Raw genomic sequence first — 17,264 nt, forward strand, 5'->3', positions numbered from 1 at the left:
ATACGAGCTTTGATATAAGACCGAAACTGACACATAGACAGTGAAAGAAAAAAGTGAGAGAGAAAAAAAAACAATAAAGAAACTACTTTCAGAGGAGGATCCCAGGCTAAGTGGGGCTCAAAGCTGTTCCAACTGGCACTCCTTCTCACAGACCTCAAACCAAAAGCCCAGTGGAGGTCAGTTTTAAATTTGGACATTAGTATTTTTGTACACCCCTGTTTTAATCATTAATGATGCCATACAAATGTTTAGTATGGCAAGCCCCCCGTAATTTTTAACTAATTAGACTAATGTGTTTGTGTGAGGAAGCTAATATTGGACAGGAAGAACTACATAAGAAATGGTGTGGTCTGCCCCTTTTTGTTTGAGTTCATTTTCTTCTACCGCATGTAGAAAGCTTTATCTGAGATTTTTTTGTGTGTTGTGCTCACTGCTGATGAGATGTTAGTCATCTGTTTTGTGCCTGTGAATAGGCTTCTTTTTGCCGTGAATGAGAGTATCCCGCAGCCAAACAGCCTTCAGAATAACCTCATGATCAGTTCTGCAGAAAGAATACCCCTGAAAGCAGCGCTGTATACCATGCTGTAATGGCCCTGGATGTAAGAAGAGAACGGAGCATATGTGAATGTATTTTAGATCACATTGTAGATCACTGTGAACTGACTCTTTGCAGATGGACTGGGAAAAGCATTAGGCGGTTAATCAAATTTTCAAGATGTGATTATAAGTGATAGAAATCGCGAATGATAAATTTTTCCGAGAAAGCCGTTGATGTGAAAGATTTATCTGTTGTTTCCATCTAAAGACTTAAATCTGGAAAATTACAGAATTCTTGTTTAATAGAAATTGTTTATCAGCTGCATCGGTTTCAATATTAAAAGTGTAATTTTAAGCTTTCATTTATAATTCCTAATAATACAAGCGGGGATGTGAACAAGATAAAGCCTAGCCAGCAGGTCTCTGCATGTAACGGCGCATAATAGTGTTTGGTGATTGTAAAGACAACATTGAAGAGGTCGGAGAAATGTTACTAATCTTTCCCTCTCAATTATGCTGAACAAATGACCTTCTTCCTAACTGAGAAAAACATTCTCACTGCAGTGCTCTCTGTATTATAACGTTACAAAGAATAATTGCATGACACTGCCCAATAACCAACACCGTCGATCAAGTTTACTTCCACTTGCCAACATGTAAAGCTTTGGCAGGACCATGAATCACTCCTGATGCCCACAGCGATAGCTCAACTCGTAAGTACAGTTCAGGAGTAAGTGAGATTTGTCCCACGAGTTCAACAGAGTAATCTACCACCTACTGAGACTGTAATCGCAGTGCCACAAAAGTCACCTCTTCCCCTTGTCAATCAGTCCCCTGTCATGATAGTACAACGTGAGGACAGACTTTGGGAAATTTTAGCTTTCCACTTTTTAGATGTTGTTGCTGCGGAACTTGAACACTTCTTCCCCAAAACAATGCTGGTGTTTGTGTAATGTTGCATGATGATTGTAGTAAGGTATTTTGTGCTTTCTTGCTGTATCAGGACACTGCAGTATAGGCAGATACCTGTGTTAGGGTACCTCTGTATCCCTCAGGAGCTCTCTAAGGGGAAGGTTGTCCTCATTTCTCTCTGCAGTCATTAAGTATCTTCCCATCTTTGCATTTTATAAGGGTTTTTGTTAAAGAGAAGGAGAGGGCAGACCATTTCCAGCACCCTTAAGATTAAGGGAGAGAAATATTGGGGGGAAAAGATGTATAAAGAGAGAGAACAGAACTGCCATCTAGCAGGTTATTGTGGAATATTTTAGCTAATCACACATCCATTAAATGAGATATGCCTCTGCTTTATCAGAAGCTGATGCCTCCAAAATCACATCAAAGGCAGTTACACAATGCGCTTTACCTCAGGAGCATTACTCATCTGTATATGTGTCCTGATGTGTTTGCACTTTTCAGGCAGAGACAAATTTGCAACGAAGGGCAACGTGATTGTCCTTGCCGCCGGCCAGTGTTAAGAGGAGCAAGAGGTTAAGTGAGCCCATATATAAATGCAGGATAAAAAATAGAAGACCACATCATTGCACATCAGGCCATTTCCACTGGACTTGATGGTGTAATGGCTTTCCGCCCACCGCAGAAGCTGTAGTGCAGGGCAGACTGCCGGATAGAGGAAGTCATCCTGACAACAGTGTCAGGAGCGCGGTGGGAACTGAGGGAAAAGACAATTCCAATTTGTTTCAGTATATAGATAAATTGTTGGCTTTCACATTCAGAGAAACCTTCTCAATTGTGCCGTATTGACGCATTTACCCTGGGTCAAGATCAGGATCACATTGTCTTCAGCTGTGAATTGTTGGGTAACAGGTGTCAAATGCAGAGGGCTATTTTTCAGCCATTTTTTCCCCTTTGACTCTCTTTCTTGGCTTGAGTCAGGCAGTTGTAAACCATGAGAGATTCATGTTGGCAGAGAGGGCTCTTATTCTCACTGTGCAAGAAAAATTACTCTGGATGTTATAATTCTTCCTGTCTCTTCGTGAGACAAGTTCATATTACACCTGTCGTTTCTGGATAATATTAATGCTTGCAGTGATAACCTGTGAGATTTGGCTGGCGTGTGTATGTCTATAAATACTCCACTTTGTGAAAAACACATGCATCTTTATTGAGGTGCTGAACAATGGCTGAATCACAGGTATAATTAGTGGGGTGTTGGTGAGATCAATGATGTTTTATATCCTAGTATTGTTGTACTGTACCAAACATAGGTGTCGCTTATAGAAGTCTTTTTTTTAGACAGGATTAAATTGTCATTGCTGGCAGCTTACGGTGTTCTCTGTCATAAGCCAAAGCTATCCTGCTATATGTCTGTAATTCACTCCCTCGTTGCTCCACAGCTGCTCTTAAGTAGCAGCTATTAGCTCGGCTTGATTTATGCTCTGCTCAGAGCTCCTGAGAGTTCATAGCCTGGCTTCACAAAAGGGGATTTCAGCTCCCTCCTAGAAGGCTTATGAAGACCTTCACATTACCTGTGACATGATGGAAAGGGGGCACTCACATACTTTGAGTGCATAATGTACAGTATGTATGAAAGTGGTGTGTGTGATACATAACGGCGACAGGAAATAATACTTACCCGCTGAGTGTCTGTGTATGTTCCTCATTCCAGCTGAGCTTCCAGCATAAGGTGGGAGTGCTTTACTGCAAGGCGGGCCAGAGCACAGAGGAGGAGATGTACAACAACGAGAGTGCTGGGCCGGCGCTGGAAGAGTTCTTGGATCTGCTCGGCCAGAGGGTGCGCCTCAAAGGCTTCACCAAGTACAGAGCTCAGCTGGATAACAAGAGTAAGCTAAAAGACACATCAAACTAAACATTCACAGAGTGCGAGCCCACACACTTCTAATCCTGCTGCGTGCAGATGCTCTGTTTCATGTTGCTTTCCTTAGGGCTGTAATGTTTTTAGGCCTAAATATCTTTAATCTTGATTTATAATGAAGCCAGAGACCTTGACTGCCCTGTCCTGTGTTACAGCGGACTCCACAGGCACACACTCTCTCTACACCACCTACAAGGACTATGAGCTGATGTTTCACGTGTCCACCATGCTGCCCTACACACCCAACAACAGACAACAGGTCAGTAAACTCACTGCACTCTCTGTCCCCTTCAACAGGCCACCATTTTTGCTTTACTGTGTGGTGAGCTGGTGTCTAATGGTGGTAATAAGTCCCTGAGCAGCTTCTTTTTAGGATATCTTCAATCCCGGCTCCTGCCAATCTTCCCCAGAGGCTCATTTTGCCACGGTAATGACCTATCAGTTGAAAGCACGGGCATTGCCATGGTAACTGTACCCCACAGTCGGATTTTAATCAATGCATCCCCAGGGGCTGGACCTGACGTGGTATAAGATGGGCCTCTGTGTCTGTCTGTCTGCACTAACAAGTGGAATTAAGTGGATGTAGTGGTGGACTGGCGAGCGATGGAGCGATAAAGCCGTGGTTACAGAGTCTCTGCACTGCTTGTGTGGAAGTACTTTTGGAGCCCATAATAAAACCTGCGGGTACAACCCTGCAGAGATATTAACAGTGTAGATGCTGAAAGAGGAGACACATGAGTCATAGTCAGGATCAGTGAAACGCTTCAGAGACCCTAATCTATCAAGTGCATCTAAAACGTCTGGTTCGGCAGGAGGTTGGGGATTCTTTCTCTTTTCTTTTCTCCTCTTCTAATTGTATAGTTTCATTTAATCCCTGGGGGTAATCTTCCAGTAGGACCGAGCCGAGCTCACCCCACTCATCTCTTTATCCTTTCCAATTCACCTCTGAACCCTCTAATCCTGCTTGTTTTGGGCTCTTGCTGACCCGCGCTGGCAACTTTACACCAACAAGGGAATGAGGTTAACCATCTGCATGATCCAACAATACATGAAGTCTGAACTGGGTTTTGGGAGAATATCTTCCTTCACCCTCAAAAAGCTGTTTATCTCGACTTTTTAACACATATTTCAGAGTCAGAACATGAAGCTGTGTCAATAAGTAATTCTAAGTTTAGAGTTCTGTAGACAGTTTGTTGTTCTACTTGTGGTGCTACCGATGCCACAGACATTTCATTCAATTTGTCACATGGAAATATTACGGGGAGTTTATTTTTCTTGGCTTGTCTACTCAAATGCTTTCAAACCACACCGAGTTAATGTGGGGTTCTCCTGTGGATTTGTCTCAAAAGTTACAGTTACTTAAAGCTAAGCTGTGCCTCAAAGCAATGCTATGTCATTTTTGCAAACACATTTTCCCGGTTACAAATAAAATAATTAAGTACACTTAAAGTTCCTGCTACACCTTACTTGTTGTGGTATGGCCAGTAGCTTGTGATGGCTGATGTTAGCTAATTTTTGATTCTGCTGTGTAAATGCTTACAAGACAGTTCGACTGCCTTTGTTAACCTTCTTGTCTTACTTACTTCGCTTTATAATTTACCCACATCTGATAATTATGTAGAAAAACCTTCATAGTCTCCGACTTTTAAGCCATTTGTTTTGTTTTAATATAAAAGAATGAATGTTTATAAATATGTGTACATTTGAACTACTGTACTGTATTCATCCTTTGTATGATGCTTTTCCTCCTTGCTCTATATTTGACTCAATTTCTCCCTCCTTTTATAGCTATTAAGGAAGAGACACATTGGCAATGATATTGTCACCATAGTATTCCAGGAGCCCGGGGCCCTTCCTTTCACTCCGAAACACATCCGCTCTCATTTCCAACATGTGTTTGTCATCGTCAAGGTCCACAACCCCTGCACTGAAAACGTCTGCTACAGGTAAAGAGAACAAGTGTGCGCCACGCCTTCAAGGCTCGGTGATGAAAAAGGAGAGGCTAAAAATGCAACATCTGAATTTGGTGGAATTGAGTCAACCCGCAAAACATTAGAGCGCCTCACCATGGTATAAGAAGCAAACTAACATCATCAAGACTATTTAGGGGAGTGCATTGATCTTTTGATGTTCATAAATGTCTCCATGCCAAGTGGCGCTACGTGAACTTTTAAGAGCACTTAATTTGAAAGAATAATAATAGCCTGCTGAATGCTTTCTGTGGTTTCTGTCATGACTTTATAATAATGTGCAGGGATCACAAGGCTCTTTTGATCTGTTCAGTGATGATACAGTTATTATCTTCAGAGACACCTTGAAATTATGACTAACGACTTTCTCCTCAAGTGTTTCTGAAGTCAAGACGCCTCTTGTTAACTTAGCATTTGTTGAATAGAGTAAGATTAGTCTGTCCTCTTTCTTACTTCCTGAAATAATTTCCCAGAAAGCCATATAGTTGTAACACCCTTCAAATGGCTGCTCATTATACGTACAGTTCAATACTTATTCACTTCTTTTCCTTTCTCTCAACTGTCACCACTGCTTGTGATTTATTTATTCTATCCTTTTTTCCAGTGTGGCCGTGTCCAGATCTAAAGACGTGCCGCCGTTTGGACCCCCTATTCCCAAGTCTGTAACTTTCCCAAAGTCAGCAGTTTTCAGGGACTTCCTGCTCGCCAAGGTCATCAACGGAGAAAACGCTGCGCACAAGTCTGAGAAGTTCCGAGCCATGGCGACTCGTACACGGCAGGAATACCTGAAGGACCTGGCTGAGAACTTTGTGAGCACAGCTACTATTGACTCTGCTGTCAAATTCAGCTTCATCACCCTCGGAGCCAAGAAGAAGGAGAAGGTGAAACCCAGGAAGGATGCACATCTGCTCAGTGTCGGGGCCATCACCTGGAGCGTCCGTGCCCGGGACTTTGGCCAGTCGATGGACGTGGACTGTTTGCTCGGCATATCCAATGAGTTTATTGTGCTCATTGAAGAGGAATCAAAAAATGTGGTCTTCAACTGCTCTTGTCGTGATGTCATTGGATGGACCTCAGGGATTATGAGCATTAAGATCTTTTATGAGCGCGGGGAGTGTGTCATGCTGTCTGCCCACGACAACTGCGGAGAAGACATCAGGGAGATGGTGCAAAGGCTAGAGGTATGATCCTTAAAGACCCAACTGTAATAATCTCTGTCATTTTAGAGGTCTTAATGTCTTCTGGATTAGACTGTAGGGGAGACGAGCTGATCCTTTGTAGCATAAGTAATGCCCCTGTCTTCAGTAGGGCTATGTATTGGCAGAAATCCGGCGATAAGATACTTGTCATGGGTGGTTGTCACAGTGGTTACAATTCAATATATTGTAATACTGTAAGCAAAGCCATATATAGCATTAAAAAAAATTTTTTTAAGGAAAACTGTCATATTATAGTCTTCAGTATGAGTCTCAAACCAGTGAAAACACTGCATCCACTTTACAGAGGGAGTCATTCATCCTCTGTGGGAGCTTATGTGGCTCGTTTTGCATCTAGTTTGTTTTTGATATAATGAGCATGTGATTGTAAAAACAATTAAGCCATCAAACCAGTGCTGTGTCTAAAGCGGTTTTATTGGATCAGCCAAGGTGCAGGCCAGGTTGGCCCGAATACACAAATGAGCACCAATAGAAAATCATGGCATCAACATTAGCCAAATATCCATGGCACCGTTTCCCATTCAGCCACAGGGCAGCTTTTGTGCACCAGGACAGCAAAAATGCAATCTAGGCTGCATATCCCTAGTCATACTGCTTTCATCTTCACCTGTTGCTCAGTTTGGTCATTTTGGAAATGATAAGAAAACATATGCGTTGTTCTTCTCTTTGCCCAGTTACACAGTTGTTGTTGTTGTCTTATCTCTAGTATGGCCAACAGCCAACTGTTTTGGTTAGTGCTATTACAGCTTTGGCCACTGATTAAATAGCTTTTTTTTAATCTTAGAAATGAAAAAGCCCTTCTCTGTTTTGAAAAGGAATTCACCAGTATATCCTGCCTAAAAAGAGACCTATTAGTATCTTTCACGAGTAGCAGTCTGTCATCAGAATTGCCCATTAAATCTATTATGACTGTGTTAAAGCTGCATGGCATGTGGAGGAAAATGGCTGCCTTTATTTGGTGCAGCGAGTAGCACTGTGGTAAAACAATGCATTCTGCAAGTATTGCTCTTTACTGCTTCCCAAAACCTTATTATTATGTTTGCATCATTATGTCAGCAGAGCTGTTGCTTGCCTAAGCTATAGGTCTAATATCTATCCTGTCAAGTCTCACGTGTTGCAACTAAACACTGAGCTTCTGGTATTTTATTTTCTTTCCTCATTTCTTTCACTGCCTTTTCCTCAGCATTCCTGATATAATTAACCCAAAACGTATTTGTCACATGAATGTGAAACCATAGAGGATTATAGACCTCATGTTGATAGCTTTCTTTGGCTCATCAGACAGAATCAGCAGAGATGTACAGTTAAACGTTTAGGTCACACGAGGAATGATGTTGTCCTGTGCTTGATCACGATAAACCATTATAAGGCGTGACTGCTTTTTCATTAAAAAACAAACAAACAAAAAAACAAAGTCGGAGCCACTCCCTGCGGCAGACAGTACATTTAATGTGAGTAGAAGATTAGAGATGATGGAGGAGGTAGCTTAAACAGGACAGCAACCCAGTTTTGAAGGGGAGGAGAGGAAAGAGACAGTTTTTTGGTCTAACAGACTAAGAATAGAAGACACTTGGCCCTGCTACTTCACTCCTTTTGAGAGCTATCCGCCTAGTCCAATTTCTCTCATCCATATTTGGTAGTTCCAAATTGGCCATCTGTATAATTCTGTGGCCCGGCTCACATTGTGTGATTTTTGGGGTCTGCAAGTCTAGAATTAGTCAAAACACCTGGTTCCTCAGCTTGGACACTGGCATCCGATGCCTTGTTTCCGCTCCTTGTTTTGCTGCGTAGGCTTGCTTTTCCTATTCTAGTTTCCATGGTTTGTTTACTGAACCTCTAATCAGGCAACCCTTTGTTTCCTTTCAACAACATTGAGGTTGAATCCCAAAATCCAAACCTGAGCTGTGCATGACCTTATTTCTGCCTGCCTGCCTGCATACACTTCTCCGCTTATCCCTCTGGCAAGCTCATCAATGGTCTCGAAATTTCCAATAAATACCGACACGCATATCATTGGTTTAGCCAACAGCATTGGAGTAACAACCATTTCCTGCCATAAACATAAGAAAGAACCTCATTCTTCTGAAGATTGCGATAGGCTCAGATAATTACACCTTTTTTATTACCACCTTTTGCAGTGAACTATTTCCAGAAGAAATTAGAACAGGCAAAAGTAAATGTGCACATGAGCACAAAGATTTAACAAATCCCAACCACCTCGGAAAGCACAAAATCCCAAAGTAGTATTTACCATAATTAATCTTTAAAGGACACGGGTGTCATTCAGCATCTACTCAACTTATCGTAAGAAAGGACAGAGCAGGATATATTAGCATTTGTGATTAGCCAAAGGACATCGCTTCCTCATTCACTATGCTAATATCCTCTCACTTTTACTGTCCATTTACCCACAGGATTTGTGAGGGATATTTCACATGAAAAGCTCAGAATAAGTATTAATAAGTGGGTTACTCACACAGACAGTGGAGCAGCAGTAGGCACATATGGGTATGAGCTGACCGTGCATACTTTGTCCCAAAGGTGTCTTTAATGTCCAAGGGGTTGACTTGAATCGTGTTTCATTGGGAGAATTTACAGGCTGCCGGACCTGTGATGTAATGCGAACCAGAGTGAACAGCTTGCCACACTGTAACACACAGAAGAGCCAAGTGCGAGAGCACAACTAAAAGCTTTGTGATAACGTCCTGCTCTCCAGGGTGTTTTTTGAGTTGGGTGGCCGCATATTTTTGCTTTTATTAGACATGTCATCTTTGCTCGGATGCCACATTTATTTTGTTTCCTGAACAAGGTACAGGCTGTCTCCGACCTTGCGTATGTTTCTTTATATACTGTATGCATCAGCAGGGCTACAAATAAAATCAAATTGCCGTATCTGTGATAGATTCAAGTGATATGGGAAGAGGCAAAGTAGCAAAATAGAATAAGCAGAAAACTGCTTGCTTTCCAGCAACAGCTATTTTGATAAAGGATTAATCATTTAATGCCATTTCTCTGCAGTTATACTTTGGTTTTAGCTTTTCTTTACTGTCAAATATGCAAGTAAATGGAAAATCTTTGGATTTAAGACTGTTGTTCAGATGAAATAAGGTATTTGAATAGATCAGATTTTGCAGTGGTAAACTATTATGGCCAGTTTTCACTATTTCCGGACATCTCATAGAAAATTGATTGGTAGACTATTGTATAATGACAAAAATCGTTTGTTTCGTTATACATTTATTAGTTGGGGCTGCAACAAATTATTATCTTCATGATCGCTCAATGGTTCGATCTACAGAATGTACAAACATTGTTTAAAAAGGCCCAAGGTGACATTTTTACGTTGCTTGTTTTGTTTGACTAGCAGTCCAAAATCAAGCCGATCAATGAGATGAAGAGAGAGATGTATTTGTCCCATTAGGCAAAATTGTGCCGTATCCCACTAGAAGCCACTGTCCTAGATTTGGTAATTGATTCACAAATATTCAGCCCAGAGGAAACAAGTGACCCTACATATACCAATCTGTGCTTCAGTTATTTGAAGTTCAGTGAGATGACAGTGTTTTGTCATGTCTGTGGAACATGCTACTAAAGACGGTGTCATCGATGTCAAAGCAACTTCTGAACCGACCTCTCTCTGCGGACCAACAGCAGCAACACTACTTGACAACAGATTCGAGGCTGATACTGTTTGTTTCTTTAGGGCAGTGTTGTAGTTTTATGTCACCAGTCGTTGGAGCAGAACACATCCACACTGCCAGGCTTCATGGCTACATCCTTCATCAAAATAACTTTACAGGCCATCCCTCCTATGAGATAATGGGTGTCTTGTTAGATTAAGCCATTATAGATTTGGGCCATTCAGAGGAGAACCTGGGCACATTCATTTTCTGGATGGACTGAATAAAAAGGCGTTGATGAAGGCATTTAGAAAGCTATTATTTAGGCCTAATGAATTTCAGACAAAGGGCAGTTTGATTCATCGTTCCTAATACCCAGTCCAATGTCTTCTTAAGACACAGGCCATTTACTTCCAGACTTTGCCCCCATAGCTTTTAGACTTCTCCAATTTCTTTTGCCCTTGATGTTTTATGCAGAGTGATTGTTTAATCTGTGGGCCATCTCCCCAAAGTACTCCTATAGTTTAATATCACTTTGAAAACTGCTTCTTTGAGCATGTATTTATCACAAAACTGAGACAGTGACTTCACTAATTTCACCAACGGGACAAGTCCTTTCCTAAACAAATAAAGTTTTAGGGTTGTGTCTCACACTGTGAGAGCCATCATGGCTGTCTCAGGTCCCCTCTCATACAGAGGGGTAGGATTTCTGCCAGTGTGAGAATTTGGTGGAGTGTTGACAGGCCATAGTCTGAGCTAATGTGTCCCTGAAGCCAGCTGCCTCTGAGGCAAAGGGAGGCAGTCCCCCACAACTGAACCGAGACTAATCTGATGGGTGATTAAAGCTCATTGGATGAAGTGTGCAGTTTTTTTTCCCAGTGGTGTCATAAGAGAACGTGTCCAGTCCCATCGTTTAGTGTAGCCTGTATACTGTATAAGCTCAGTCCCTTTGCGTCATCAAGATGAGCATAGATGGACAGGTTTCATCTTGGCTCAGTCTGGTGATTGCGAGTTTTACTTAAATATTGCTGCTGAAGCAAAAATGGTTGCCTGAACTTCATTTGAACCTGAATTGCATTAAAGCAGAGGCATAGGCCAAGCCACCGCTGAGCAAAGTGAGCAACTTAATTTGCATTCTAGTACATGATTGGACAAGAACCAACTTTAAGTTTCTTCCAAGCACGCAATTGAGACCATCCACCAAGTGTCAATGGGTGAAGTCAAGCCTCTTTCCAGAATTGTGAGGAAAAAGGGTCATTTTGTGTTCATCCACTGTCAGTTGATGCAGATTATGTGTTGGTGAATGAATGTTGTGATCCGAAGTCCTTTATAGAAGTTAGCTCTGGTGGACAAGTCCTTGTCTCAGGGGCCAAGCTGATCCTAATTCCTTACACAGCACCCACAGAACGTCTGTAGCTAAGTATCCAGACAGCTGTGTATCTGTGTGTGCAGTGCATGTGTGTTTTAGCTGCCTCTGTGCAGCTCTAAGGATAAAGCAGTTAGCTCCGTCATGTACCCCCTTATTAACTTCCATTTTGAGAGGTTCTTTGAATTAGCCAAACAAACATGCTTGTGCTCTTCAACTTTAATCTGCTCTTATAGTATTTTTCTTGTGTGTGTATGTGTGTGTTTCTTGCATAATACAATCCACATCTATTAGTAGCGATGGAAATCATACACCAAAGGCTGCTGTTGAAATATACTGTTGTAGCTTAGAAAGCTCTTATTAAGAGATATTATATTGTCCATCTAATGCTCATCTCATTTTCTGTTTTCTCAGTGTGATTGCATCAATTTAACATGTGTTTCATTTGGACTTTGTTTTCTAAAGCCCTGCTGTCTTTATGTTTCTGGATCAGTGCTAACAAGACAAAATCCATGTACTTTTTTGTAGATAATGAACAAATTGATTTTGATTCTGGTTTCAGATCACCACCAGAGGTTGCGAGACTTCAGAGATGACTTTGCGTCGGAATGCCCTTGGCCAGCTTGGTTTCCACGTCAACTTTGAGGGCATTGTGGCCGATGTGGAGCCCTTTGGCTTTGCCTGGAAGGCAGGGCTGAGGCAGGGCAGCCGCCTGGTGGAGATCTGCAAGGTCGCTGTCGCTACTCTCACCCACGAGCAGATGATTGACCTGCTGCGCACATCCGTCAGTGTCAAAGTGGTTATAATCCAGCCTCATGAAGACGGAGCACCCAGAAGGTAACCCCTTACTTCCTAATAAAACGTCAGAGAAAAGATGCTTACAAAACATTTGCAGACTCTCTATTGTCTTTGAATTTTGGCAGCTGTAGTTAGTGAAACAGAGAAACAGGTGCACCTCAAAAATCTATACTCATAACAAAAAGTTTTCTCATTTTTTTGCATGCAGCTGCAGCAAATTAGCATGACATTTACTCTCATGTTTGAGATGATTAGCATAAAGAAATGCTTACCTACTGTTTTTGTTGCAAAAAGGTTGATGTTGTTATCTGCTGATTTCTCTGGAGAGGAAAGTCTCTTTGTATTGATGTGGCTTTGTTGCAACAGAAAGCTCCAGCAGGGCTGTAGAGTCACGCAGACACGGACAGTCAGCGTTTCCCCCTAATGATAATGAGAGGAGCATTATGATTAATGGATCAACTCTCGCTGCCATTGTCTGACGGCTCACATTTGCAGATTGCTTTTTTTTTTCCTAACCTCGCCCAATCTTCCATTCAGCAATTAGGATGGGAGTGTTTGGCTTTTTAGAGAGACACACACACGTGGAAACTTGATCGCTCACATCATAAAAACAGAGAAGCATATTTCAAACGATCTTTGGGAAGGGAAGAGATGAAGGTTTGCATAAAATGATTATTCTGCTTGTTTTGTCTGTGAGTGAAAGACAGTCCTGTGAAATCATATCCATCTTTCTTTCACACTTACATTCAACATCTTTGTTTTGGTTGTGCTTCAGGCTGACAGATTTGTGTACCAGCAAATGCTTTTCCCACTTTGTTGCCGACAGCAGAATGACTTGACAGTGTGAAGAAAGAATACCTCCACTTCATCCCTTTTTTTCTGTTTATGATGTAAGAGTTGTTTGCTAATAATGAAAATGAAAAGGGTCAAAATTAAAGGTCCCATATTGTAAAAAGGGAGATTGCCAAGTCTTTTTTTATTATAAAGCAGGCTAAGGTGCTGTATTAATATTGTGAAAGTATCAAAACACTCAGAGAAATCTACAGAGAAATGCATACAGTCCATATTCAGAAAATGTGACTTTAAATGAGCCGTCAGGACGGTTGTCACAGCTTTACTATATATAAGTAGAAAGTGCTGCCACAGTCTACCGCTGCAATGATGGTGCAGAGACACAGAGAGTGCATTTGCGAAAGACCTGGAAATGTTGACCAATCTGAGCAGACAGAGCTTTGTCAGGAGGGGGGCTTAAAGAGACAGGAGCTAAAACGGAGTATTTCAGCCAGGTATATTCAGACAGACAGGATGAGAAAAAGTATGTGTTTTTGACATAAAAGCATGTAAACATGTTCTAGTAGAAACCCAAAAAACAAGTAAGAACCGGAAAATTAGCATACTATGGGACCTTTGCAATCACGATGTATGTTTACTGGTTGCATGTGTCATGGATTACTAAACGAAGTGTTGATCACTGAAGAATTTTGATAACTCGCTGTTGGGTGAGGGAATTTAAAGAAGATTAAGTCTAATACATATTTTTTGGAACATGATATTAATGGCAGCTTGCTAAAAATCCTGTATAAATATATCCGTAAACAGCTGTGTGTATGGACGTGCCATTATGTCAGACTCTATAGTAAGCACGTGTTCAAGTGTATTTCAACTTTTTGTTTCGGCATGGCAACACAGGAGTAACATATTTGCTCCCCTAGATAGTGGGTGAATATGCTTCGCCTGCGACTCCAACACAGCAACCTCTCTGGCAGAAAAAAAAAGCTAAGCCTCTTACCACGAGCTTTGATGATACATGATGATACAATGATGATCGCGGTTCAGGGAAGCAGAAAGCAGACAAAACAAACATCCTCCAAAACTGGTTCTGTGCCGAACTTGTGTCCAGCTCTGTGAAGATGTGGTTACACAGGCTGGAGGATTCTGTGAGGGATGCTTTTGACACAAGGTTTTTGCTAGTGCAAGACATCTGGCTTGGTTTCACTGACACCACCAAAGCATGTGAAGGTACTTTAGACAGACAATAAAAGATGGTTGTAAAAATACACATGCTATACAGCACTGTGCCCAAAAGTATACGTTACATCATGCTGTATGTCCATAATGGATAGTATGATGCATAATTCAGTAAGCTTGACCCATATATGGCGTTGCTAACAGATGATTCAGGCAGATTAGTAGGTATTACAGTAGAAGACTATACTGGTCAGAGCTGTTGAGCTGTACTGGGCGATTTCTCAGTCTTACTAAAGCACAGTTTCTCACCATCGTCCCATGAGAACCAAAAGGCTTGTCTTGGGTCCTGTGAATTTCTTCCAATGCTCAGACAAATCAAGGGGTGAGAGGTCAGGTGAAGAATCTCGAGGGCCCTCAACTCTTTTCGCTTCTGAGTCTATGAGTTGCTAAAGTGTTGCAGTCAACAATAAGTACTCCAGTTTCTCCACTATTATCTCAAAGGAAAGGAATTCAGCAGGGGCCCGAAGGCCCCAGTCAGTCCCCTGTGGCCAGAGAGATGGGGGTTAGTCTAACAATAATGGACAGGAGTCCCATGACCTCCAGACAATGTACCCTGGCTCCACACTGCTACCATAACAAGAAAAATGTTTTTATTAGCACATGCTGGGGCTAGAAGTTTGTTTCCTCTTTTTTGTTTTTAAATTGTCAGAAAATCAGTTAGTCGGATTAATGGGGTTATCTGGTTGCTAAGATTACTTGCTATGACATTTATTTTAGGAAAATAGGACCATTTAGGCCACTGTGTAGCACTGTTTTATGGCAAGCTTATTCATGCCTAAACGGATTTACCCTGCTCAGCCTGAAGCCACTGGATTATATGCCTTTAATATTAGCTGTACCTAGTACTATATTTATTTACATTGGAGGAAGGATGTGGTTTTAGCCCAGTGCAGTACCAGAGATTTTTCCCTCATCACTCTGAAAAGCTTTAAACAAGTTCAACATGTTAGCCTTGGATCAAACCAATGAGAAAAAGATGAAAACGATTAGCTCTTAAAAACAGGAATGCAGTATACAGAACATGGCAGTGATTGTATGTTTTGGTATATGGTAATTAGAGATGGAAGAGTAAACAAGAGGATCATTACAGTATGGACTAAAGTGGATGATTATTACAAGACATACAAATGGTAACAGAAACAAAAAAAAGCAACTGTATGGTCAGAGTAACAGCCTTTTATGTTTTTATTAGAAGATACTGTACATTTTAGCTTTTAATATCAAACATTTATGTTTAAAATGGCAGGTAACCTGAATTAAGTGGGTTCAAGCTGCACCAGTCCCCTGCTGATAATGAATATTGCCTGTGACATTCAGATGGCCACTTGTGCCCTTTCTCTTTGAAGTGTCATCAGACTTGTCATCATGGATTTTCATCTGGACTGAAGTTAAGCCGGATTTCTCACTTCCCATGCCAACACCCTGTGAAAGAGAGCACAGCTAAACCAAAACTCGGAGAACCTGCATCACAAATTACTCGACTTAATCCCCTCACATTCTTCACAGGAGGTGTTCCTTTCCTTTAGATGGGTTTCCAAAGAAATCATTGAAAAGAGCCAGTCCCTCTCTTTTTTGCAATCCTATTCACTTTTCTGCACACCTTATTTAATGAACCTCCTGACAATGTTCTGCAAACTGTTGGTGGAGGTCCCCACCTCGGTGGCTTTTTGCTGTGGTATGGACTCTACTGGTGTGACTGTGGGAATGGATTAGCATGTCCTTCAGTCACTGGCCATGTCATCAGAGTGACAGCTCTCTCACTGAGGTCTAAGGTCCTGTTGTCACACTAATCTATTGTAATTTATTAAGAGCCAATGGCTGAAGGAACTGATTGTTCACCTCCAACTGGCCTCAGACACTTTTATTTATTTTTGTATTATAAATGAGCAATGATGATATTTTAGTAATGTAACATGAAGTCATGGCGATTGTGTTGTCAAATGATTTCCTCCAATAAGTCAGACATACAGTAGTGTTTTTAGTTGACTCGATGTTGGTTTTAAGTTGTGGATGGTCTCCTTCTGTACAAGCTCCCATAAGTCATTGCTGTCTAATTTATAGCCCCTCACATTTAGCTGGAGGTTTGCAGCAGCAGTTCTTGGTGGAATCAAGAGGAAGCAGACAGTATTATTTCTCACCAGTTCCTGGCTTTCTCCTCTTCTGATGGCAGGCTGGATTTGTCTCCTCCAGCTCAGGTTTAATTGTTGACCAAACACCCGTTTCCTGCTGTTTCTCCATGATTTATACACAGTGAGTCCGAGTCCCCCCTATACATTACAAACAACATTCCACATACATCAGGTCAATTCGTTGGGTATTTCCACTCCCAGCTAAGCTTGTAGGGGCTCTAAGGGAGAATATTAGAATCACAGGAGAAATGAACCTTGTCAGTTCTTGCTCATTCTGGTGCAAAAAGCAGAGCAAGAGACAACGGCTGAGACCTTTCCTGTTGACAAGGTGTTAGCTAGGTTTAGCCTTTTCAGTGAGTAATGATGTGTGGCAACCTGGTATGACCACCCACACAGTTAATCAAGGTAATGAGTGAGTTAGCAGCCTTGTTAACAAAACCAACTGACTCACTGTCAAGATTTAAAGCTCTTGCTTGTACCTTTTGTTCTGCCATTAACAAAAAAGTTGGACATACCTCAGGTTTCACAATGAAAGTATAGCATAATTGTTATGTTAAATCACCATTCTCTAAACTCATACATTTGTTTATATGAACTCTGGACCAAATGTCTAACCAAATACGTTCACACATGAGGCACACAACAGGAGACGTCTTCTCACCTACTGGAAGTACTTTGTCTGATTGAGACGAGGTGGCGCCTGGGTAGAGCGTGCGGGAGGCAGGACTTGGCTGGGATTACACCATGGTCACATAGCTGGTAAACA

At 41.6% G+C, this 17,264-nt stretch overlaps 1 protein-coding gene across 2 annotated transcripts in view; it reads left to right on the forward strand.

Moving 5' to 3' along the window:
- The window catches only part of LOC310954099 (signal-induced proliferation-associated 1-like protein 2), an 86,041-nt gene that overhangs the window by 41,552 nt on the left and 27,225 nt on the right, over nt 1-17,264 (forward strand). For both annotated transcript variants that reach the window (XM_083923401.1, XM_083923402.1), the window contains exons 5-9: nt 3,164-3,338; nt 3,526-3,629; nt 5,159-5,316; nt 5,945-6,521; nt 12,106-12,380. In XM_083923401.1, the coding sequence (XP_083779527.1) occupies nt 3,164-3,338; nt 3,526-3,629; nt 5,159-5,316; nt 5,945-6,521; nt 12,106-12,380 (1,289 nt within the window). The remainder of the gene's footprint in view (nt 1-3,163; nt 3,339-3,525; nt 3,630-5,158; nt 5,317-5,944; nt 6,522-12,105; nt 12,381-17,264) is intronic.

Source organism: Echiichthys vipera, assembly GCF_963691815.1.
Source record: "Echiichthys vipera genome assembly, chromosome: 11".
In the NCBI taxonomy this organism is placed as follows: domain Eukaryota; kingdom Metazoa; phylum Chordata; class Actinopteri; order Perciformes; family Trachinidae; genus Echiichthys; species Echiichthys vipera.